Here is a 27,438-nt window from a genome sequence, read left to right on the forward strand (position 1 = left end):
TGATACTGGTGTTTATGGATCTTGCCGCAGTGTCTGCTGCGTCTAAGGCGCACTTAATGGAAGTGTTGGTTATTATCTTCCCTTCTTGTATCAGCTGCTCTGCCCTTTTTTGATGTTCCTTAGGGAGATGTGTCATATCTATCATAGCGTGCAAGTAGTGCTTGAGTATTTGCTATGCGCCAGCTGTTTGCTGCTTGAGATGCTACTCTCTTGCCAGAGGCATCTATTAACTTAGACTCCTTGTCAGGAGGAGGAGCTTCTCCTGTTAGTGAGTTCGCCCTCTTACGAGCATTTGAGACTACCAACGAGTCCAGAGGTATTTGGCCCTTAATAAATACTGGGTCTTTTGGGGCTGCCTTATACTTTTTGTCTATTCTTGGGTTTAACACCCTAGCCCTCACAGGATCTTTAAGGGTCTCCTCACTCACACATCAGATATATTTAAGCATTGGTAGGGTCCCTGACGATTTTTGTGCAGCCGGTAGTGTTTCTAAAAGGAAATCTTCTATCTGAGGTTCCGTATGTAAATCTACCTTGTAGAATTTTGCTGCCCTATTAATCAATTGTGCAAAACCCGAATTATCATCAGGGGGAGAGGGTTTTGAGGGATTCAGGTCAGGGTCATTATTATCTGTCACTGCATCATAATCTTCCCATGGGTCTATGTCTTCTGGGATAGTATTGTTATCATCCCCAGGAAGGTCCCCATCCCCTGTGTCACTTTCTACATCTGTCTGAGGTGTAGATGGGCATGGTGTAAAAGGTCGAGGGATAGCTGGCAGAGTATGAGGAAGAGGAGAAGAGGGTGTGTCCATAGGCTGTGGAGAAAGGGGAGGAGTTGTATGTGTCCCCATTGTTCTCTTCTTAGGAGGAGGAGCTTTCCATCCAACGGTTGAGTCTTCCTCTTTTTAGGTGGTTTTTCACCACCTTGCCAGTTTGCGGATCAATGAACAAAGTCCTTTGTTTTGGATCGGTCTCTTGCTCCTGTGTCGGTACCAAAGCCTTTGGGTCCGATAGGTGCTTTTGCTTCTGTGTCTCGGTGTTATGTGTTTTCGGCACCGAGAGTTTGCTCGAGTCCGATTTTTTCGGTGTCAAGGAAGTCTTAGACGTCGAAGCATGTTTCGGTTCCGACATTGAATGTTTCCACTTCGAGCTCTCTTTGGTATGGAGCTTCGGTGTCGATGTCAACCGTTTCTCGGATCCGACATAGTGGGAGACAGAGTGTTTCGGTTATGTTGCCGAGGCAGAAGGCGGGGCGTCGGAAAACTTTTTTCGGTTGTCTGACCGGGCTCGAAGGCGGGGTCGACACCAATCGGGGTCGTTTTTTTTGGCAAAGGGACGTCGTCAATCACGGTTTGATGAACGTCGACTTCTTCGACATCAGACTCGTCCGCTTCTGACCCCGACCCGTCCTCATCTTCTTCCTCCCCGGAGTGTTCGACCTCAAACAGTTCTGGGATTGCATCTGACTCCATCCTCGACATCTCGGGTCTTCGGGCTCGACGGTTTTTAATAGTAGACTTGGAGGAGAAAGCCGCACAGGCTTCACAATCCTTGGATTCGTGGTCAGGTGACAAACAGAGGTTGAACACCTGGTGTAGGTCCTGGTCTGGGAATTTAGCACCACACGTTGGACATTTCTTGAATGGAGTCCTTTCCATGGACTCCGGGCTGGACTACGTCGAAATAGGCCTCCCGGTCCCGTCGATGTAGAGTTAGACATCTTCGGTGTTGACGTCGAAGTGCGTCGAAATGGGAATGAACTCGCGCTCGATAAACAATACCGTCGAATTGGAAAGGGAATACGCTCCGAAATATAACTTTTTCTCGAAGTCGATCTGGAGCACTTAGATCCTCATCCGAACCCGATGGCGGAAAAAAATAATCTAAGGATGGAGTCGATGCCCATGCGCACTATCACCGAAGGGAGGAGTCACCAGCCTCGTGACTACAAAAGACTTCTCCAAGAGAAAAACAAGTGCAATCATCCGAGCCCAACACCAGATGGCGATCTATTCATAATGTACAATCTGCAGCCCATATGCCTCGAACAGTGAAGATCTTCTGGTCACTGGACAAAAATTGAATGAGATACTGAATCAGGTTTTGAATATAGAAAAACAACAAGGTGATGATTGGAATGCGTGAATTATTCTCAACCACTGGCACTCGCTCAGGCTGCATGTTAATCCATCATATTTCGCCCACCCTGCCATCTCAGTTTGGACCCACTGTATACAAATCAATCTTGACCCTGTTCCTCATAGGAACAGTCCAGAACGAACTGCCAGGCCAGGTGTACCCTGTCCCAGAACACAAGAAACCCAGGACCACTTTTGCCCTTGTTATGGGCTCTTCAGTGAAGTATAGCTTGGTTTCAGTGGCACAGTGAGCCCGGGACCTAAGTCTGGGCATATCCAGGGCACTCAGGGTGTCAAATGCAAAAACAACAAGGTAATGGATGGAATGCTTGAATTAATCTCAGTCACTGGCAATCTCCCAGGCCGCATCCCAATCCATTGTTTCTCACTCACCATTCAATCTCAGTTCGGACCCAGCCATATGCAAATCAGTCTTGACCCTGCTCCTTATGTGAACACTCCAGCCTGAACTGCCGGGTCAGGTCCTCCCTTAACCAGAACACAAGCAACCCAGGAGTGGTTTCGTCCTTGTTATGAGTTCTTCACCTGGATATAGCTTGGTTCCAGTAGCACAGTGAGCCCCGAGCGATCGCTAGTGGCCGAGATTCAAGCATTCTATCCATCACTTTGTTTTTTGATGCCCCATATGTGGATTATAAGCAGTCTGTCACCTGAGTGAAATACTCATGTGACCTCTGTGTTTAAGGCTGCTGCTAGATTTGAGAAGCCCTAAGCAGTTTGCAGTGCCAAGTCCTACATAATAATGAGTTTGGAAGATGATTTGAATAGCCACCTGTATACAAGAGTATGGAGGGGGATGCGATTGTGTCTGAGAAAGGCTGCTAACATGTCATGCATTTTGAGGAGGCTGGTGGTGTCGGTGTGGGTCAAAAGGATGAGTTGTATTGATAATGAACATCCAGACCCTAAACCTCAGATAACTCCTCTGTCTCACGTGGCTGAGGGTGTGACAAGGGCATCTGCTACATCAAGGCACATAACCACTTCCCTTGGGAAGAGGAGTTGAGAGTTCATAAAAAGACATCATCGTGAATCTTTCTTTTCTAATTCATTTTGTTTGGGAGATCGAAAACTGGTTGAAAGTTCTTCTTCAAGTCTTTACTTTCCACTAAGAAAAAGGGGGAAGCTGTTTTGCAGTTCTGGAACATTCAGGAACAGCAATAATTGCATCTCCTGTATAATGGTACAAAAATAGAGGTATCAACACAGATGATACAATATTGGGTGGAGAACTGTGGAATATGAGTTTTTTTAAGGAGCGAGATTATTGGAAATACTTCCCCTTACTATGGTGCTAATCTCTGGAAACAGTATTAAGGAGTTATTGTTGTAGGGAGGAGCCTTTGCCACAGACATGGAAGGCTAATGGTTCCCGCCACCATCTAGAAGGTCTTTGTCACTGAAAAGGAGCATTATTTTATTGAGTCTTGGAGCACTGTACCTACTCCTGCCTTTTCCAACACAATCTCAGTTAGCCACATCCATAGTCCTTGAATTGGACCTTGGGAACACCACCATTTTCTGCAGAGCCAATAAATACGGTCTAAATCACAGGCTACACTTTTTGGATTTCTTTTTCGATAGAAGACAAAAGCGAGCTGAGTCCATAAAAAGTTTTTAAAAAGCTATTTGTGGTGACCTCTTGAAAATCATGTAGCAATTGTCTTCTACCATGTTTTTAGCGGGGAAAATAGTTTAAACTGAAGTGATCATATTCTTCTTGAGAACTGGCTGGAAATCTTTCTTCTTCTATCATGGCACTAGCTCCAAATAATGTTGCACTGACATAAAGAGTGCAGTTGTAGTGGTACAAGAATGCTGACGAGCTGGCTACTTTCATAATTGCCAAGTGTGGCATACTTTCCTACCCATGTCATCCGTTCTCCTGCTTTAATGTTTGAGGCGCCAAGACCGTTGCTCCTAAAGCACTATACGGTCTCTTTGTTGCAGAGGCAACAAAAACATTTGCTGGAGTGGCATAGCGTATAAAAGATCAGAATCCTATAGTGTATGTTTTTCTCCATTTTCTCCACTTCATTTCAACAAAATAAGGATTCAGGAATAGAGAAGGAAACAATTAGATTACTGGTCCAGCTCAAGATTTAGGTGGAAAAGTATGCAAGCACCGGAAAAGCCAGCAGGTCTTCTTTTTGAAAGTTGATGGCAGACATTTTTGCTTTGCCACTGCTCATGGCTGATACTGTATCTCCCATGACGAACTAGAAGCTTTTTTTCACAATGCACAGACTTTGATGGCCAGTAAATGCACTCAAATCGCAATGCTGTACTATTACATGATGTACAGTCCTCAATTTAGCAAAAGACAACATTCATCAGTCATATGCTGTCTGGACCGACCTTTGTGCCTTTAACCCTCTAATTGTCAAAGTGTAGGTACATTTGGCTAGGGCAAACTGGCTTCCATGAAATGGCTCGCCTACTCCCTGTGTAAACTGCTGGTTAAGCGGCCTTTCAGCCATCCCTCAAATCTACTGAAGCCTCATTTTACCAACGGTCCCTCATTTGTATACTTTTTCACTTCTAAGTTCCAGGGGGTGCTAAAGACTGCAGTCTGACTGCAGCTTGACCTCTTGCATATTCTGATTACACATGATGCCGAATGGTACTTGTGTAAAGGCAGTGCGTCTAGGGTTTGCAGAGAAAGGTCTCTTGAACCCATTTATGTCATGTGATGGACTCCAGGGCCCCTGAAACCTCGTCTCTGACCTGTGGGATGCTGCAGGACTCAATATGTTCTGCTTTGTCAATGGTTACATGCCACCCTTGTGAAATAACCAAAGGGCGTCATGTGTAGAACATAAGGTGTATGAAGATGATAGTCATAACAATACCATCACACTTAGCAGATATGAGATGCAATGAAGTTTGGAGTTGTTTACCCAAATTTACCCATGGATGAATTCAATCAACCTCTGCCTTGATATTCCTAAGCCACAGTTCTGAACAATCTGACCAAATGTTCTATGGGAATGATTACAGAAAAATTGCCTAATATTGTGTTTCAGGTTCATAAAGTTGTGACTTAAAAAAAAATAACACATAGGCAACACATTTCCTGTTTGTGCCATGGCACACCTTCAAATTGGTGTGCCACATGCAAACAGGGAACGTGTGGCCTATTACAGTGAATGTGCTGCCCCAAGGACAGCTGCAAACTTGTGCTGTCTTGTGGGCAACGCATTCATGTGAAATGCGGTTTGGCTGCTTCAAAGCCGCTCCGTATTTCACAGTGCAGGCTGCAATCCGCCTGCACTTCAAAGAGGGATTAGAGATCCCTTTATAGGCGGGTGCAGTGAGTGACAGTATCCGCCTGCAAGGGGGATGTCTGGGGGGGTCCACAGGACCCCATTTACCTCCTCAGAAGAGCTGCCATCAGAGGGCACTCTGACAGTGTGCCACCTTTTTGTGGCGCATCTTCAGACGCCTCCTAACAGCTTCTTTGACGTTTTGCGCCTGCGTCCATAATATGGCACGAGCATAGAGGGAAAGATTCCCTCATTTGCATGGGGCCACGCCCCCATGCACTAGGTCACGTCTAGATTTATAGATCTGGGGCTGATAGTGGCCAAGCGAATGATTAGTAAAAGATGGAAATCTCCACACAGCAGCAAACAGATCCTGTACATGAGTGTAGACAGTGGTTTAAAGAATAAATCACGGTGGACCCCACAACTTACCAGTGGTAATTACATTGACTTGTTTCACAAAACAGTGGTTATGGAAATAGATAAGTGGGATACACGGATGATTGAATGTAATTTTACACCAAAGACATGTAATTTGACAATGAGAGAACGAAGAGCGCTTACTAGTTTGGCCAAGGATTCTGACCTAATAGTGAGGAAAGCGGACAAAGGCGGAAATATGGTATTAATGGATAGGGTAAAGAATGATGCTGAAATAGTATTACAACTTGGAAACCAATCCTGCTATAGAAAACTAGATAGTAATCCTATGTTCGCGATTGTGCAAATTAATTAATGCTGAAATAACAAGGTGGCAGGACCGTGGTTTGTTAACTAGGGATGAATATCTGTTTTTAAAGACCGACAAATCACGTTACCCGTGTTTATACACGTTACCTAAGTTACATAAAAATCCTGTAAACCCTCCTGGTAGACCAATTATATCGGGTATTCGGGGACAGACTGAAAAAATGTCTGAATTGGTTGATGGGTTCTTGCAGACATATGTAACAAATTTGCCATCCTACATAAGAGATGGCAAACATGTACTTAATCTATTACATGACCTAACATGGGATCATGGCATGAAATTTGTGACAATGGATGTCTGTTCGTTGTATACTAACATCTTACACGAACAAGGACTGGAAGCCCTTAAAACATTTCTATTTAGACCTCCGGTTGAACTACTAGAACATTCGGAGATGCTAATTGAGATGTCCAATCTTATCCTTAAAAATAATGCCTTTTTGTTCAATAACGATTGGTACTTACAGACTTGTGGGACTGTGATGGGTTCCAGATTTGCTCCGTCTTTTGCTCGTCTCTTTATGGGATGGTGGCAGGAATTCATTCTGTACTATGGTAGTTATATAGACGATTGCCTGCTCATTTGGACAGGTTCAGATGAAGACCTATCTGAATTCTTCACCTATATGAATAATAATGTCTGTAATATGACCTTTACAATGACATCTGATCACAATAGTATTGGGTTTCTTGACTTAGAACTTTTCCATCATGAGGGCAGAATACAAAGTAAAATGTATCGAAAACAACTTAATGCAATGCTATATTGCATGCAGATAGTGCACACCCTAAGAGTCAGAAGAATGCAATTCCCTATGGTAAGATGCTAAGAGCACTGAGAAACTGTAGCTTAGATGAGGACTTTTTGACCAATATGACTGATATAGAAAGGAGATTTCAGAATAGGGGTTACTCTGAAACCATAATTACTAAAGCAAAGATGAGTAACTAAATTGAAGCATGAGGATACCTTGAAAACAAATAAGAAGTCTAAATTAAATATCAATAAGAAAATCCGATTAGTGACAAATTACCATCCATGGTCCCATAATTTATTTATGATCCTTAAAAAGAATTGGCCACTCTTAATGGCAGATAAAACCCTGCTGGATTATATCTCGAGTTCAGCTAGCATCACATATAGAAGGGGTAAGACCATTCAAAGTATCATTAGCCCTAGCTACCCGAAACAATTGGGAACACGCAGTATGTGGTTGAGAGAACTAAATATTGGTTCCTTTGCTTGTGGTAACTGTAGTATGTGCCGGATGGCACTGAAGGGTGTTCAAGAATTTGAATATAATGACTCACGTAGGTACAAGATTCGTCAGCACAGACTGCACTACGAAATATGTAGGTTATGCTATTGTCTGTAGGTGCAAGAAAATGTATGTGGGAAGTACCATTCGCCCACTTAAAGAGAGAATGACAGAACACTTCCGTGCCCTTAAAAATATGGAAAAAAGGTACCCAATAGGCTGTCATGCAGCGATGTGTGTTGAACAACAAAAAAACTTTGGGGTTCCAATTTCATGGAATTGAAGCCATATTTAATAATCCAAGGGGCGGAGATAAGGAACATAGTCTCAGACAATGTGAAGCAAGATGGATTTTAAACTTCGGGCTGTGGAGTGTGGGATTAATGTTGATCAAGAACTGCATTATTTCCTGTAGGATACATATGTATGATGTTAACAATTCAATTAACTCGAATGTATTTCATGTATATCCTTCTATGAATAATTATATTTCTTGGACTAGCTGTATTGATAAGGAAAGCTTTGTATAACTGAATTGAGGCTTTGATTCACATAGTTGGGTGAGCTTGTGCATGTTGTTTATCGTTGCCTACCTAGGAATACTCTGAATATGATGACCTCCTTCTCTCTGTTTTTCCTTATCTCACTATTTTTCTTTCCTTCTCTTTCTATTTTTCTTCATTATGTCCGATTGGCCACTATATTATTGAACCTCGGATGGCTCCTGATTATTTGACCAGAAAGAAAATTATATTGACATAGTTGATAACTATTGAAGATATGTAGTCTACCTTGCTATCCACGTAGATTGACTTACTACTTACCGTAATTTATAGTTTTGATATGTTGACTCTGAAAATTAGAGACTCATATGAATTTGCGAATTACTAACTCGTTACATTAACGCGCATTAATACGCTGTTTAATGTACATATTCTCTAAAGAGTTGGTGAATACATTTTAAACACTTAAATTTGATAAATCTAATTTAAAGTAGGTTAACTGACACTGTTTTTTGTATATATATATATATTAATATGTACCTGGATTCGGAAAGTCTTTCAAGGTGCATTTGCGTTCTAACTCTGTGAATAATTGACTAGGCTAATATGGCGTCTCCCGGAAGACAACATTTTGTCAATGTCCTTCTTTTATTTTTGGGAAAGCGGAACACTAGCTCTCTCGTGTGTATTTAAACGCCGAATCATGGCGTTTACGATTGTTTACACCTGACGAATTTAACGTGAAGAGGATGGGAGCACTCTCCGGGTAAGTGAGGATAATGGTGGGGCCTACTTTGTGAAAATTTGCATGCAGGCCGGTTTCTATGGGCCAGTATTGCTTTAGCTATATACAGCCGTAGAAGAAGTACCTGAGCACGAGTAAACTGCCTTTGGGATATGTGCCCCTATTTACCTTATGTGATACGCCTTTAGTAAATATATATAAGGCTCACCGGTATATAGTACGAAAAGGGTGGGCTCGCTGTATTGCCAGTGAAGAGACTTTTGCCGTTGAATATGTTTTGTTTTCCGTAGCGGTTTAAACAATTAAGAAGATGAGAATGTTATAGCGGAATATGCCTGTTTTCCGTAGCGATTTAAACAACTGAGGTTTCTATCATCCGGGGTTACATTTTATTGTTTCCCATGTTTTTCGTAATAATTTTAAATTCTCTTAGCTTCGAATGAACTGGAACTACGATTTTAGCAAATTAGCGTTTTTGCACTTGGGGTGTTCATGAATTTCCCCTTTTTGCTTATATTAGCTCCGTACCAACTCGGGTTATATTTTAGTATGGGGTGTTTACAAATTTGTCTTTCTCCCCCCCATATGTGTTATGAAATGAACTGAGTATATGTCTTTCTTGTAAGACGAATCTGGCAATAAAATATATATTGTTCATAATTGATAATTAATTTGCTCTTTCTTTCAGATACAAAAAACTTTTATTCCTTCTGTGAAAACCTTGATTTATGGAGTCTTTTTTGAGGTAATTTAATAGTAGGTCGTATAGGACTGCTATTTGAATTAGGTGAAATTTAGTGGTTTATTAATTTGGATATGAACCTAATTTCTCTTAGTGACTACCTTTTTCGAGGGATTTAACCTCTAGACTGGTTTGATTCTGATTACGCACTAGGAATGGAAAGCAACATTAAAAGTTTATACTCTGGTTCTGGATACAACTAAAACCTATTTATTTTAATTGCAGTGTTCTTAAAACCATATGAAGTTGAAAATAATCTGGAATGACACGGATATATCTGTAACAGAATCCTTTCTATTGGTGAGTGTGTTTCTCATGAATAAATTCCTCGGAATAATATAGTTTAGAATTAGGTTTTTTTCGGACACTAGTGAAACTTACTATCTAATTATCTTCTTTCTTGCACTTGGTGGATGGTGTTCTTAGTGAATACTATCTTCTTTGCACCGCTTTTTTTTTCTTGTCTGGGCTCTCTTGTTGGCTTAAAGACATAGTGGAAACATGTGTCTTCCCAATCACTATAGGTGTTGGTTAGTATTGTTAAAAATGTAAGGCACTGTTTATATTGTTATATATATTCTTTATTTTATTTTATTGTAGCCCTGAAGAAGTCATTGGGTGACTGTTCCCGTGACGAAACACGTGTTGGCATTGTTTATTGGCTACGCTCGTTGTGTACTGTATGACTTATGAAATATGGAATAATGAACTTCTAACTACTTGAAGAAAGAGAGAAAAAAGAAAAATAAAATAAAAAAGACTGCTAAAGAACTTAGAAAGCAAAGATTTCGATTTGGTTTTTCTTCTTTTTTCTTTATAAAATATTGTTATCTGTGAAATTGTGCTCGGGGACAATATCCATTTCCTTGTATTCTCTGGTTTTACAGAGATATCTTGGCGACGCTAGTGGCCGTTTTTCCCCTGTTCCCTTGAGCCACTGATTTGAGGAAAGATAGAAGTAAGTGGTGATGCGCAAAATTAACACAGCCACTAATTCATAATTATTCAGATCCTGTACCTAGATAACCTCACGGGTGATTTGCAGCGCTCTATAAATGTCTGATTAATTGTTGGACTGCTGTCTTTTGCTGTGTGAGCTGATATGCAAGAGAGACAGATGTGCTCATATATCCCTTTCCCATCCACCTCCTTTGGTGCTATTGAGAAGATGCAATTGAGACTTTATTCAGACTACTGTCTAAACAAAGAGATTCCCACTAATATAACCGCTCATCTGCATATAGGCCTGCACTTTGTTCTCGATGTTGACGGTAATGCTCCTCCAGATGCTGATATTAGGCTACCATACTTATCTGGTACCATTATCATATCTCTGAACAGAACAGTATTTACAGTTCACACTTCTGTCATACATTTCTTTTGTGTGAAAAATAGGCAAAGGAAGCTATAACCCCCCTCCGGTCCATGAGTGTAGAGGACTGGGTAGATGTCAACACCACTGCTAGTTCTGTGCCCCACATCAATATCGACTTAGACTTTAGTGTTCTGAAATAGAACCTTCGTGTCCAAAATGCCTTTAACGATGTTGAACTTTGTCCTTCAACTGTGAAATTAAAATCTCTCACCCACAAGCTAGTCCCCAAACTAACACTGATGATTTAGCTTATGTGTTACAACGTCTCTGTGATGCCACAGATACTGCATCGTGAGAATGGTGTTCAGAGGTGGTAACTACATCGACTTCCTAAATCAGTAAAACATTAAGGCCATCTTTCTTTTAGGGACCAGGATTCTGATATCAAGAGAAACTCTTTGGCATTGGCGTCCTCCCATGGGATAACTGCTATAGTACATCTAATTGTGCTGTAAATGCATATTGATAGTCAGTTTTGACTTTCTAACACCCCAGACCTGGTTGCTTTTCTATAAACCTCAAAATTGTCAGTTTCTCGACCAAACAGCGAACACAATCCATATAAGTGAACTGAAATTGTTTTTTTACAGGAGAACCCACACCAAAGCTTGAAAGGTGGCAAATCACACAGAAATGTACGCTGCGTTGCTGTTGAACACAAAATCATTGTCAATAGTGATGTTCAAATTCTTGATTTCTAACACATGATGCTGAGCTGATTTCCTAACTAAATCTGATAATAGGAAAAAAGTAATCAGGAAATTGTGATAGGTCTAGGAAGATTCACAACATCATTATGACAGTAGGACAGTGGACACCTACTGGTTGTGTCTTAAATGTTAAAGCATCCTTTATGGAACCACTAGATAGCAGAGCATAACTGATGTAAAGCAGCAAAAAGAGCACTGCAGGGGAGCTGCCCTTCACTTGGCCCACAGATTTACTACACAAATTCCGCAGAACCCCTCGTACGAAGGTCACGTCTAGATTTATAGATGTGGGGCGGATAGTGGCCAAGCGAATGATTAGTAAAAGATGGAAAGTGCCACACCCCCCACACATACAAGCTTGGTGCTATTCTATGCTTGCGTGGGCCAAAGCCCAGAGCTAAGCGTGAGGAGACGCTGGGCCTGCATAAGGTCCCTATTGCCATGTACTAGGATACAATCTACCTTGCACTACAACTCAGCTTGGGCCACTGACTGTGGACCTCTCTGACACACCAGCCTCTGGCAGTGCTTAGCCCCGGTGGGCACACACTACCACTAGCCGTCAGTGCCCGCTTCCTCCAGGCACACACACCACCAGCCGTCAGTGCACGTTTCCACCAGGCGCACACGCCACCAGCTGCCAGTGCACGCTTCCACCTGGCGCACACACCACCAGCTGTCAGTGCACGCTTCCACCAGACGCACACACCACCAGCCATCAGTGCATGCTTTCACCAGGCACACACACCACCAGCCGTCAGTGCACGCTTCCACCAGGCACACACTACCAGCCGTCAGTGCACGCTTTCACCAGGCACACACACTACCAGCCGTCAGTGCACGCTTCCACCAGGCACACACACTACCAGCCATCGGTGCACGCTTCCACCAGGCACACACCATCAGCCATTGGTGCACGCTTCCACCAGGCACACACACCACCAGCCATCAGTGCACGCTTTCACCAGGCACACACACCACCAGCCATCAGTGCACGCTTTCACCAGGCACACACACCACTAGCCGTCAGTGCACGCTTCCACCAGGCACACACACCACCAGCCATCAGTGCACGCTTTCACCAGGCACACACACCACCAGCCTTAAGTGCACGCTTTCACCAGGCACACACACCACCAGCTGTTAGAGGGTCGAGTTTCCTAAAACCATGCTGAGTATGCAGGTGCAGTGCATGAACTCCTGTGTGAGTGAGTCATGCTGCCTGGGGCTCACTCACTCCACACTTGTAAATTGCGCCTGTTCCAGGCTTTTTTCTAATTTGCAAAGTTCGGCGCATGCGCACAGCTAGGCATCCCCCACACCCCCGGGAATGACTGCTTCCTACAACCAGAATAGAAACAACATTCAGAGTAATGAAAACAAGTTCATTTTATGCAAAGAACTGGTAACAAAAACCATGTCCAGCTATTGTGGATCTGGAAACTTTAACAAAACAGCAACAAAAAACAAACAAACATTGGCATAGTCAATAGGTCTCGCTTTTTGGAGCCTATAAGTATTTAGTTATGCAGCAGAATATCCTTGGTGCAACAACACCAACTGTTGCATGGCTAAACACTTATAAGGTCCCAAATGCGAGACCTATTGGCTATGCCAATTCTCGTTTCTTTTACCCCTTTTATTTTTCGCATGCACAGTTCCTAGTTTCAACCATTTTTGGTACTCATTCGCAGCTGAGCATTAGTGCTCCTACTGGTTTCATGGGACAGTACCTGCACGTATGTGGGGCAACAGACATTCGCCAGCATTTGTGACCTGGAAGGCACCCAATATGTGGACAATGATGTGATCATTCTCCCTTATTTTATTTATTTATAAAGTTTTATATATAGCACCTATTCTCCTTTTCCTGTCTCTCACTACTCACCTGCCCTCGGATACGGCACGCAAATATATCAGTCGATCAAATGCCTGACCGCTTTGTGCATAACTCCAAATGGGAGCTGTAACAATGCAATAGGATAGTACTGTACCTTGTATGTTGACCGTGGCGCCCAACACCGCTCACTATTTCATATGACCTAAGTTATACTAATGTCAAAATTCAATAAAACAGATTCGCAAAAAAAAAAAAAAAATACAGCTGCAGTGCCATTACATATTCAGTGATGAGGGGCAGCGGGAGACTTCAGAGCGGGAGTCAAAGAATGGCAGATTTCAAATCTAATGAAGCCTCATTTTACCAACAGTCCATCATTTGCATACTTTTGCACTTCTAATTTCCAGAGGGAGCTATAGACTGCTGTCTGACTGCAGAAAGGGTTTTTGCATATTCGGATTAAACAATGCTGGATGGGACTCGTGTAAACAGTGACCACTTTTGTGAGGGGGACATATTGAGAGTGTGACTCACAATGTCAAATTCGGCCGTAAACATTGCTTCCTTTACATCTGTAAGAAATTCACAGGACTCCTGACAGGTGCGAACGGTTTTACTCATGTGAATTCCTCTGCAGAGAAATTGTCTTGAAAGTTTCTAACTGCCCACAAAGGTCTGAGTTGGGAAACAATCACTCCACAATTCTGACCATTTGCCACCTTGGAATTGATGATCAGAGTTTTATTCCAACAAAGGACTAGAGTAATTTCTCTTTTAGTATGTGAAGGGGTGCAAATCATTGCAAAACTCAGATGGGGTGTAGGTGAAGGGGATTTTTCCCAAGACAAATGCCACCCTTTGAAACAAAAAGAGAAAGAATGTACATTGCATAGTGCGTTGCATTTATAGAGGGCTCAATTTGAACAATGCGTACAATTCCACACTTGGGAAATGAGGCTCTTTGGAACAGGTCACATGATATTTACAGTGGTACACCTGGGAACGTGTGCATGGGCAGATTTCCATTTTCCGTGTGTAGTACCGGGAAAGTTTGTACGTTTCCAAAAGTAATTCTACACCATTTCAAAGGAAAACTACAGTGGTAGCATATTTACAACCTGCCGAGCTGGTCACTCAACACTCACCTCTGTGTCCAACCGTTACCACCCTGCTTCCAGCAGGGACCACTTAACCGTTCATAGGTGGGATGGGTTTGTTCTAGTATGGTAGGGTGCCGAGTGTGTATTGCTGGTGGCCCTAGAGAGAAGATAAACTAGGAATTAGTGGGGCAATGACTCAAAGAAAGCGTGCATAAGAGGAGCAGACAGTGCTTTAAGTGGTATAAAAAATGCGTGCATGCTCCAACCTTTCATAAAACAATTTTTGTTTGGTGGGGACGAGGACTAACATATGCAGACCAAACAATGTTTCTGCACCTGTGCTTGAAATGAGCACATCTCCTGAAATGCCTAAAGATAGCTAGCATGTGCTCCAGACATAGAAAGACAAGGACGTTGCATTTATTAAGAATTACGAATTACATGGCTCTAAAACTCAATTTCAACTCCAAGCTATGCCAGCCAGTCTTTCATTTGAGATGTTTCAGTTGGATGCCATAAATGATTAAAACACACTCTCGCTTTCAACGTTTAAAAATACTGCAACAAATATACATTAGCACATAACACTTTGTACGACTACAGTCCCGCATTTAGCCCAGCTGCTGCTGCTTGGTCCATAAAAAAATGCAGGAACTAAAAGGTTCTAGTAACAGGAGTGTTTCTGCATTTCTCAGAGAAAAATAAAGTTTATTTGTTCATCTTCTGAGATCCCACAATGATTAACAGCTGGTACTTGAACATGATTTTGGTAAAAGTTCTCTTTACTCTGTTTTTGCAGGCCCACTATAGACTGCTCCAACTGACCAATGGATCCAGCGGTGTCAGAAGACATCATTATATACCATACACCACACAGCTAATCCTGGAGCACGGTTGGATGGCTTTCAATTCAATCTCAGTTGCCTTGCTTCTATTTGTTTCTTTCCTCCATTTTTAGGTCTCGCCAAGGCAGCTGTATCTACAATATGGGTTTCAAGCACCGCCCATCTTTTTCATTGGTTCCTTTTACTGTCCTGTGTAAATGCCGGCTTGTGTTTGGTAAATATGCATAGTAGTCCCTCATTTTGGTCTTTGTACCCTCCAATGAGGACAGCCCCTTTTACATGTGCGCTTACTCTTCAGGGTATTGAGGATACTATGAGAGCACTTTTTTTTGTTGGCCTGCCTCGGTCGTTTGTGTTTTGCTTACATCGTGTGCCAGCTTGTTCCTTTTGTGTTCGCGGACTGTTTTGTTGCAAAGTGCATGGGTTTACCTGGTTCTGTGTGGCACCCACTTCATGGACGCTGGGCTTTATCTTTTACAGGTGCTCGCTCTCCTCTCCATTACTTACAGGACACAAGCAGTGAAAAGCGCTCCACCGACTCGGCTAAATGATGTGCCTCAAGGAGTAGTGACAAACGCGCTGTTTTTTTTCCCATCAAGATTCCTTTGAAATTGCACAAAGGCACGGATAACTGGCAGCATATTGTTGATTTTGCCATCGTTTTACTTAAATGTTTCAGATTGGCATGTCTCAACAGTTTTTGAGGGAAAGTACGGGGTGACATGACACCGAGACTCGAACTCTATTCCACAGGTTTCAGTCGGCAGCTCTGAATGTTATACCACATCTTCTCCCCGAAACAATCGCCATTTTCGGGGGGGGATTTGTCTTTGTTTCCCTCCCTGTGTCCCTGTATCATAGATCTGTCTGACTTTACCCAGAAAATAAATCGCAAGCTGTTTGCAGCACTCCTTGGAAGAAGGGGCACCTATTGTTGCAACATCTGGGTTAAAAAATGTGTTGACAATTATATATATATATCTCTTTGGCAGGGTATTTTGCCTGGCTAATCTGGTCAGTGAAGTCGCTCAATTTTGCCCTTTGAATTGCGTAACAATACTTTTTTTTTACTGATATCTTATACAATTTTTCATTTTCATCATCATAATGGCACCTCCATTTCCTTTCTTGTTTTTACATTCCTTCTTTAGATCCCTAAATTCGGGCAAAAAAAAAAAAACTGTCCCTTGTTTTGGTGCAGGAAGATCTAATGGCACTTACCAGAACCAGGGTGTCCACTGTAAAGTCGATCTTATCCTTTAAGATAAGATAGGATGCACCAACTTCTCCATCAAGCCTAGGAGTGGACCTACTCTACGCTGCTTGCCAGCTTAAAATGTCCAATTTCGAACACTGTCTTGAAGGTCTTCCAAAAGCTTTATAAACATTAGGTGATGTCATTTTTAGGATGGTGAACATAAGACTTAAGCACCAGGATGCCTTTTGTTAGCTGCTTATGGTAAAAATGCAAGATATACGTATTTATTTGTGAGGGTTTCTTTATGCTGCACACCCTCGGTTTTAAGTTGTGCATGGGTACAAGAAATCTAGGGATATTGTGCAGTCAGATGGTTGATGGTTAATTATGATCTCATTGGGCTTTACAAACAAACGAGTTCAGCTCAGAAAACCATTCTAGTTTTTTTTTCCTCAGTTATTTATAGCCGAACTCTACTTGCAGAATTTGGAGTGCCTTACATAAGCACCAGCTCCATAACACAAGGTCAGGTCACATTTTTTGGCATAGAAAGATTAACTGATTAGCCCAAAATCACAAGCTCCCTAGTTAGAAAGTCGGCAGCTCCACAAGTAGCGCCACATTCCCTCCCAGGAACAGAGATGGGGTGGCCTCGGGATTTAATTTGTGCGGCAAGGGTTTATGTTTTAATCCCGGTGTCAGCAATTGACCATAAATTGTGTAATTCTGTCTGTGTTACGAATCGTAAACTTATGTGATCTAAAACATACCAATACTGTGTCTACTGCGGTTCCCTACCCACGCCACGCCATATCCTGGTCTCTGCAATACTTTACGTACAAATTGGAATTGGCAAAGTCTCCGAGGAACAAGCTGGTAGTTATAAACAGCCAGACATACCTAGAGGTGAGTTGACTGCCTTGAGATGTCAGATGGTCCCATGAGACCGCTGGTCCCGTGAGACCACTGACCCATGCAGCGTTACTTCAGACAATCGGGATTGGGGGGGGTGGGGTGAGGGGCAGCATGGCGTTACCGGGTTTGTGTCTCAGATGGCCCTCTCTCCTCAATGGAGCAAGAGCAAAAGTAAACAAGCCTCTGACGATTCTTACTGAAGCGCTTTGCTTAGATCACAGAAACCTAATTTTACCCTTTTCCTAAAAGATCGGACTTGAAAACTCGCAGCTGGTAACGCTGCTTAGTAGGTCAATCCACATACTGCAAAGACTTGTGTGTATAACGTTGGTATTCAGTTTTCAGGAAGATGAACCCTTGAATGTGAAATAATTCCAGTTATCTAGCATCTAGAGAAATATCAGGATGCTCTGTTCGCATCATGTGCATCAAGGCAAATTAATTATCTTTTTTATCACCTGTTCATAGATGTAGTTTATCTCAGCGTTACATCGTTTATTCTCCCAAGAGTAGGTTTATCATAAGACCATAGGTCACTGTGTTCTCTACTGGTATCATCTATACCTTCAGGTAACAAATCAGCGAATTCTGGGAGATGGGGTATTCATTTAGCTGAATTCAATTACTTGGACCAGCATGCCTGAAAAATGTATCTGTAAAAGGAAAAGTCCAGGACTGGAAAGGGGTGTCATTGTGAAATGAAGTCCTCCGATACCCCTTATTTCTGGCAACTAGTTTTATTTGGTGTGTGATTGGTTGGTTTGCTAGTTGTGTGGCTGAAGGTTTTCCTATGTGTGTGTTTGATTGATTTAGGGAGTGTGTTGCATTAATCAATTCCCCGTGGTGTGCAATTTGTTTCCTACAGGCATCACCTCGGCATCAGCGCAGACCCACCTCAGCATCTGCACAGCATCATCTTAGCATCAGCACAGCACCACCTCCTCATCATCAGTGCACCACTTTCCCTATTATAAGTATAGACCTGCAAGGTCCAAAATGCAAAGCGCAGTTGGGCAAAGCATCAGAACTGGCTGAAGGTGTCACAAAAATGCCACAACACACAAATCCACTACACACAACATATATCTCATAATAACATGCAAAACAATTCAACTACACACACTTCCGCTCCACATCATGCCACATAATCACAAACCAATAAAATAAACTTTACATAATTCAACTCCGATCCATGGCATTAAATTCCACTTCACCTATTACCAATATGCTTCATAATTGCACTCCACTCCAAACAATAGAATTACACTCCATAAAGCACAATTCAACTCCAGATAATTCCACTACACATAATTACACTCCAAACTATACTGGGGACTTAGGGGTGGCATCAATGGACTGCACTCTGGCATGTCAGGGTAGAAACCCACTATGCTCCATCTTCACAAATTATAGTCTTACATCTCGCCATCATGCACTAGAAGATAAGCCTTTGGTTTCAAAAGTTCGAGACAATTTGAAGGGAATAAGCACCCTCGATTATGTGTTTGTCACTAACAATATCCTGAATGCCCTAGAATTTTTTTTAATCCCTGATCGCACCAAGAGTGATTAATTTCCTCTTTGCACTCTTTAAAAGCCAGCACTAGTAGGCGAAAAGCAAAGATGTCAGTGGGTTTCTCACTTGGAGACAAACATTGGCAGTTGTTCAAGAGCGTGAAATGGGGTCTAGTTTGCCTAAAGAAAGAAACTGTCTTATTGGAAACTAGCAAGTGTTTTACACCTCAAGAAGCAAACTGGCAAATATTTATTGGACAAGCGGTACAAATTTAATGGCGAAAATCGGCAGGCACTCGCTAACGCTCCATGGTTACATCAGCAGTCTATAAAGACGCCACCAAAAATGGTCAAACAATTTTACACCCTGAAATCACAAAAAGCAGACAGAATTTAAGAAAACTTGAAAAAATCATATAAAAAAAATCAAGCAAAGAAGAAACAAAGATAAAGCTACGGGCTTTAAACAAACACAAATGTTTAGTTTGGGCTGCAAAACATGAGCAAGTGGACAAAGAGTGGCTATACATATATTCCCTACTGAGCAAACAGAACCAAGCAGGCCTATATCGATACATCAGAGACAAAGCATGTCCAGAATTGGCCAAAATCAATATAATTGATGAATAACAGTGGAGGCTACTTGTAAAAAAAGGAAAATGCTACTTACCAGTATGCATCTGTTCTTGGAATGTAGAGATGCAGATTTCTGCACTTTGTATTAGATCACCACCTGGTGTTGGGCTCGGATGATTGCATGTTGTTGTCGTCTTGGAAGAAGTCTTTGTAGTCACAAAATAGCTGACTCCTCCCTTGGACGATAGTGCGCATGGGCATCGGCTCCATCCTTAGATTGTTTTTCGCCATGATGGGAAATGATGGAGTCAGTAGAAAGAAAGAAAGGATGCCCATGCGTGTATATCTAATTAAGATAAAACTGGAACAGATACAGGTCCCGGGGAGGGGGGAGGGCGTGTAGAAATCTGCAGTTCTACCTGCCAAGAACAGATGCATACTGGTAAGTAGCATTTTTCGTTCTAGGCATATGAGCTGCAGATTCCACACTTTGCATCGATTGTGCAGCAGTGTCTCCCCTAGCAGTGGTCACCTGTGTCTGTTGCAGTAGTTTGAAAGACCGTTTTAAGGACAGCTTGGCCTACGGCAGCTTGCTGCTTGGCTTCCACATCAACACAATAGTGTTTAGTGAAGGTGTGAGTTATAGACTATTTTGCTGCCTTGCAGAGGTCTTCTAGGGGAATGTTCCCTAAGAAAGCCATGGGGCTCCTAGTTTGCGTGTGGAGTGCGCTCTAAGAGGAACTGTTAATGTGCGTTTTGCTTTGTGATAGCATATTTATATACATTTAACAATCCACCTTGCAATCCCTGATTTAGAAATAGGGTTGCCTTTATGTGGTGGAGAGAAAGCTACAAATAGTTGCTTTTTTGAGAAAGGACTTAGTCCTATCGATGTAATAGAGAAGAGCTCTTTTGACATCTAGTGTGTCTAGAGCTCTTTCTGCTACAGAGTCTGGATTTTGAAAAACACTGGTATCTCAACAGATTGGTTTAGATGAAAAGGAGTAATTACTTTAGGAAGGAATTTAGGAGTTTTTAGAACCACCTTGTTACAGTGTAATTGAAAGAATGGTTCTTGTATAGTGAAAGCTTGAATCTCACTAACTCTTCTAAGAGAGGTAATAGCAACGAGGAAAGGTGTTTTCCATGTGAGAAATTGTAGTTCACATTTGTGTAAAGGTTCAAAATGGGGTCCCAAGAGCCTGGTAAGAACAATGTTAAGGTTCCACGCTGGAGAGGGTGGTAACCTAGGAGGAATAATTCTTTTTAATACTTCCATATAAGCTTTTATTGCTGGTACTTTAAACAACGACATATGTTGTCTGTTTTGTAGATATGCGGCAATGGCTGCAAATTGTAAACGTATAGATGAATATGCCAGATTACATCTTTGTAAATGGAGAAGGTAACAGATAATATTTTGGATGGAAGCATCTAAAGGATCAATTTGATTATTATTGCAGTAAATAGCAAATCTTTATCCATTTTGCAGCATAGCAAGCTCTAGTAGTAGGCCTTCTGGATTCTTTAATGATATTCATAGAGTCTGGTGGCAGGTTAAGGTAACCAAACTCTAAGACTTCAGTCACCAGATCGCCAGATTCAGTTGACCTGGATCTGGATGCCAGATGTCTCCATGCTTCTGCGTTAACATGGATGGTGTCAGACAATTTTTGGTGTGGCACTAGAGAGAGAGTTCTAGCAGTGTGGTGAACCACAGTTGGCGTGCCCATGTGGGAGCTACCAGGATCAGTTTGAGAGACTGATGTCTAAGCTTGCAAACCACTAGTGGTATTAGTGGGGTTGGCGGAAAAGCGTACGCAAATCTCCCTGACCAGTTCATCCATATCGCATTGCCCTTGGACAACGGGTGTGGAAACCTGGCAGCGAAGGTTTGGCATTTTGCGATTTTGTGTGTGGCAAACAGGTCTATGTCTGGATAACCACACTTGTGAAAGAACGGTTGAAGAACTTGCAATTGTAGTTCCCATTCGTGAATCTGTTGTGTCTGTCGACTTAACAGATAGGCTATGTGTTTGTGAACTCCTGGAAGGTGTTCTGCAAGCAGATATATCTTTTGTGGAATGGCCCATCTCCAAATGTTTTGTGCGAGCTGGGACAGTTGTAGGGAAGGTGTGCCTCCTTGTTTTTGTATGTAATACATGGCTGTCATGTTGTCCGTCCGGATTAAGACCGCTTTGCTCTGTATGTGCACTTGAAAGCACTTCGGTGCCAGGAAAATGGCCAGCAACTCTAGGTGATTGATGTGAAGCACCTTTTGTTGAGTGGTCCATCTTCCCCGAGTTGTGTGGTGGAGCAGATGTGCTCCCCATCCTGTGAGGGATGCATCTGTTGTCAGTACTATCTGTGGAACAGGCTTGAGAAACGGCCGCCCTCTGGACAAGTTTTTGGTGTTCCACCACTGCTGAGAGCGATGTGTGTGGCTGTCCACCAAGACCAGGTCTGTTAGTTGTCCTTGTGCCTGATTCCACTGATGTGCTAGACATTCCTGTAATGGCCACAATTGCAGTCTTGCATATGGTACAATAAAAATGCAAGATGCCATCATGCCTATTAATTGCATGAACACTCTGGCCGGGAGAGAGTGTTGGTTTTAAAACCTTGTGACTAAGGCTTCAATGCTCTGCATCCTGGCTGGACTGGGATAAGGTAGAGCTGTATTGGTGTTTATGGTAGCCCCTAGGAATTGATGTACATGAGAGGGCTGTAGATGTGAATTGATGTGGTTTATTGTAAACCCCAAGTTGTGCAGTGTTTGAATTGTGTGAGATGTGTGTTGAAAAGGAAAATGTGGCTAGACGAAGTATATATGTGGGCTGATGTCTACGCCCAACGATGCCGCAACAAGCCGTTTAACACCCAAACGGACACATCATCATCTGGAAGCGACAACACGTATCGTCCACCACGAAGGACCACAACGCCTACATCCATGAGCGAAACCACCACTGACAATCAAGCAACAACATCCACAAATGAACAACATCCTCAGTTCATTTTTTGGGATCAGGCCAAGAAACAATCGAAGACCCAGGAGGAGGAGCAAGAAGAAAAGAAAAGGAGAAAAGCCCTCCGAACACTCGGAGTACGGTCACCAAAAAAGACCCCAAACCCAAGAAGACCACTTAGTCATTAACATATCTGATACCATTCTGTCTAACCACCAAATGAAACTTCTTGAAAAAGGCACGTCTTTTATCCCAGTAGCACATACCAACTTACTTGAACTTGAAGTCAGCACATTTAAATTCATTCGAAAACTCAAGCTACGTCACTTCTTTGACAATACTCTACCACCTAAGACTACAGATAACACCGATCAACTCAAGGGACTACGACCATCTAGCACCTATCAGGCTCCTAGTAGCCATAAAACTATTGATCTGTTTGAAAAATTGGTACGTAACGACTTATCCAAAATCAATTTCAAAAAAACTTCCAAACACAATATTATTACTCAAAAGGATCGTGACACCCTTAAAAACTTGGCAAACAACCCACACATCAAATGTGCCAAAGCAGACAAGGGGGGGCGTGTGATCCTTAATACCAACATGTACAATCAACGACTATCTGAGCATATTCATGACATAACCACGTACATGCAACTTGACAACAACCCCACCAGGGACTTCCAAACTATCCTATCCAACATCGTGGTGAAAGCACATGAAACAGGGATTATTGAGGATCGCACGGGGCGTGGCTAAGCACGCAATGGTGGAGGACGCAAAAGGGTAGAGCTCCGAGCTGAGCTCCCCTTCCCCGGGCCGATTCTCCGACTAATAATCCTCGAAACAGGCTGAATTAGCAGGCGGACCACGGCGGCAGTACCCCGGGCAGTCTGGCCGAGTTCCGAAATTGGAGACCCGAAACAACGGCACCGACCTTTCCTGAAGGCCGCTGGCGGGACATGTTGCCGGCCGGAAGGCGTGGGGGAGTACGGGAGGCCGCGGCTTGGGCCTGACGACAGGGCCCTGCTGCGCAACACGGAGCCGGGTCGCCGCGACCCCCTGCCACACCGGGAATCGACCGTCTGGACACTCTGACCCCCGCCTCCCCCCCTGCTCCTGGAGAGACGCGAGGGGCCAGCGCTGGAGTGGCGCAAAAAATCGGCCGGCGGAGCACAGCTGTGACGCCGGAGGCGGCGAGTGACACCAGTGCGACTGCCCGGATTTTGCTGCACACACGCCTGAGAGCGGCGCGACCCTGACGGCACAGCTCCCATCACACCGGCGGACCCGGGAGACCAGGTGAGAGGGCCCCCGCACCCTGTACATTGCCTGAAGTGGCCCCCCTCGCCCCCACGCAGAGGCGGCGACACACGGGGGAGACGGACACAGGCGGGGGCCTGAGCTACACGCCATAGCACACGCATCAGCGGCGCTGAGACCCGGACGGCGCCCCACGCCCGAGCGGGGACGGGCCCTGCTGAGGGATCTGGCGTGGCGTTCAGCGCACTGAGGGTGCCCTCCCCCCACGGCTCCTCGCGACCGACGCCAACCGGGAGCCGCAGGCAAAAGTGCAGGCACGGAGAGACTGGGGCAGGGAAGCCACACACAACTCGCCGCCACTGTCACCGGTCAGGCCCGCAATCGGTAGGTGGAGGCACAGCAGGCATCCCCCCCCCTCGCAGTGAAGACGCACGCACAGGCACACGTGCAGGGAGGAAGGGGAGCCAGGAGGGAACGACCGGCCTCACGCGAGACACCCGGACCACAGGAGCGCCCGCTACCGCAGGGGCCACGGAAGGGCGAAGACCCGACGGACCCCCCACCCACCCCCCCCCCCCCCCCCCGCGACGGCCACGGCCGGGGAGGAATTAGGACTAGCGAGCCCCCAACCCAGGCCAGGGGTGGTCCCAGGGGAGCCACCAGAACGGCGGAGACGATCAATCTGCTGGCCGGTCACCACCGCACATGTCAGGAGGAGTGCGGCAATTGCAAACAAAACAGGTGATGGACCTAATGTGGATCAATGTCACACATTCATCCCAGTCCAAAGATCTGGGCCCAAATCCATCGTTTTTTTGCACTCCACACCACCCTGGGTTAGACAATGGCGATATGCAAATCAGCTCTGACCCTGTGCCCCATGGGAACAGTCCAGTCCGAACTACAAAAGCCATGTCCTTCCCAGAACGGAATCAAGCATCCGAGGACCGGACCGGTTTCGAGGTAACACCTCTCATCAGCCCGGCTAGCTTGACTCCAGTGGTGTGGAGTGCCTGGGACCCACGTCTGGGCATCCCCAGCGCACTTAGGGCGGCAATTGCAAACAAAACAGGTGATGGACCTAATGTGGATCAATGTCACACATTCATCCCAGTCCAAAGATCTGGGCCCAAATCCATTGTTTTTTTGCACTCCACACCACCCTGGGTTAGACAATGGCGATATGCAAATCAGCTCTGACCCTGTGCCCCATGGGAACAGTCCAGTCCGAACTACAAAAGCCATGTCCTTCCCAGAACGGAATCAAGCATCCGAGGACCGGACCGGTTTCGAGGTAACACCTCTCATCAGCCCGGCTAGCTTGACTCCAGTGGTGTGGAGTGCCTGGGACCCACGTCTGGGCATCCCCAGCGCACTTAGGGCGGCAATTGCAAACAAAACAGGTGATGGACCTAATGTGGATCAATGTCACACATTCATCCCAGTCCAAAGATCTGGGCCCAAGGAGGAGTGCGGACCCACACCGGGACTGGTGGGGCCTCGCAGAAGGGGAAGACGAACAAGCAGCTCGACAAAATGGCTGCCGAGCAACTGGCCACGAGACTAGACAGCGTGCTGGCGGCCGTCGAGCGAATGGAACAATCGCTCCAGCAGACCAGGACCTCCCTGGAGTCCAAGATAGATGGCGTGGCCGTGGACCTGACCCTCCTGAGAGACGATCACAGGAAGCTGTCCGACCGAACGAAAGCCCTGGAAGGCACAGTGAAAGAGATAGAGCCCAAACTCACCCAAACGGACAAGCACGTGCAGGATCTCCTGAACAGGGTAGAGTTCCTGGAAGACAGGGCCGAGGATGCGGAAGGGAGGGCGAGACGCAACAACATCAGGCTCGTGGGTGTCCCGGAAAAATGGGAAGGGATCCACCCTGCACAACATGTGGAAGACTGGCTACGGACCCTGTTGCCAGAAGGCGCGCTCTCGCCCCACTTTGTAGTAGAACGAGCGCACCGAGTGCCGACCAGGCCCTACACGACCGGCGCCAATCCAAGGCCACTACTCTTCAGGATACTGAACTACAGGGACCGGGACGCAGTGCTGCGGGAAACGAGGAAAATGGGCGAAATCCGCATAGACAATGCGGCGATCATGTTTTTTCCCGACTACACCATCCAGGTGCAACGCCAGACACATGACTTCCTGGAAGTTAAGAGGAGGTTGCGCACCGCAGGCCTCAAATACTCACTGCTCTTCCCCGCAAAGCTGAGAGTGGTAGCGGGGGACAACACGTACTTTTTCGGGACCTCCGGGGAGGTCAGCGAGTGGCTGGACGGAGGCACGGACGCGGCACCCAAGACCCATCGGGGGGGCGAGACAAGGCCCAGGCGACGCGGCCCACGACAACGCCGGAGGCACGGAACGCAAAAGTCCCAACGGACAGAGGGAGGGTCACGACACTCTCCCCCGTTGGATCTAATGCTCCAGGAACAACGCGACGCTATGCGGAAAGTCTCCCAGCTCAGCAACCCACCCTCCCAGGAATCACACCCCGAGGACGGACAGCAGACAGCGCCCAGCGACGACGACGAAGCCATATACGGGATCCCGAACTCACAGATCTCTGTGGACCTGCCGGTGGTCACGCCGCAAACCTCGGACCTGATTCACTAGCCCCACAGAAGCAGTCTGGAACAGGGCCGTCCAGGCGAGGGGGATGCGGTGACGACCGGCGAGACGCTGAGACGCAACTAGCGCCGGGTGCAACTGGGAATGCACTCCTCCACCCCACCTGCCCGCCGAATGGACAGCGGACCACAGACACAGTGAGTACTGCCTCAGTGGCGTTGAAGACTGATGAGATTGATGATGGTGGGGTTGCCCCTTGACCCGTGCTCATCCTTGGCCGGCTGCAGGTGTGGCCTAGGGGGGGAGAGGCGCCCTCCCTGACTGGGGCCAAGAGCTCGCACAGAACTGTGACCCTTCCCCCCAAACACAAAAAAAAAAAGAGAAAAAAAGGCCGGGGTCCACACACACGGGGCTCCTTGGGACCAGAGAAACGTCAAGTGCCGGTCCGCAGCCGGTGGCCAGCAAACGGCCTGCACCCTGAGGCTCGGGGATGGAGCCGGAACTCCTTTAACTGACTTAACTTCCTCTTAGCCTCAACCGTGCTTATGCGCACTGCCCCTTAGACTGGAACTGTTGTCCCTCTCAATTGAGATTATGGACGGTGGCCCGTTTCGCCACGGTCCCTTTGGTATTTCAGTGGGTCTTGCCCACAGTTGGTTAATGTTGCTTATCGTTTTTCCCCCACCTAATGTCTACCTGATTTATGCTAAGTGTACTACGAGGGGTGGCGATGAACATGCTGAGGATGGCGGGAGGGGGGCCTCTAGTGGAACGGCTGTTTGTACGAGGGAGGGGGAGGAGTACACGCCGCTAGTATGACCTCGATTAAGATATGCACCTGGAACATCAGGGGAATGCACACACCTGCGCGCAGATACCAGATATATTCCTACTTGAAAAGGCAGCGTGTACAAATCGCACTCCTGCAGGAGACACACCTATGTGGGGCGGAGGTGGCTGCACTGCGGCGCAGGTGGAGGGGTCAGTTGTACGCCACGGAATACTCATCGTTTGCCCGTGGGGCACTACTGTGGGTTAGGCCAGGCACCCCCTTCACAATGTCTGAGGTGCTCATAGACCAGGGGGGGGAGGTATGTACTGGTGAAGGGCCGGATGGAC

General features: G+C 45.3%; 1 protein-coding gene across 2 annotated transcripts in view; it reads right to left on the reverse strand.

Annotated features, from left to right (window-relative positions):
• ENGASE (endo-beta-N-acetylglucosaminidase) overlaps positions 1-27,438 on the reverse strand; it is a 324,534-nt gene that overhangs the window by 40,074 nt on the left and 257,022 nt on the right. For both annotated transcript variants that reach the window (XM_086931067.1, XM_086931068.1), the window contains one exon: positions 14,498-14,609. In XM_086931067.1, the coding sequence (XP_086787193.1) occupies positions 14,498-14,609 (112 nt within the window). The remainder of the gene's footprint in view (positions 1-14,497; positions 14,610-27,438) is intronic.

The sequence above is a fragment of the Lissotriton vulgaris genome, chromosome 7 (genome assembly GCF_964263255.1).
Source record: "Lissotriton vulgaris chromosome 7, aLisVul1.2, whole genome shotgun sequence".
Taxonomy (NCBI): Eukaryota; Metazoa; Chordata; class Amphibia; order Caudata; family Salamandridae; genus Lissotriton; species Lissotriton vulgaris.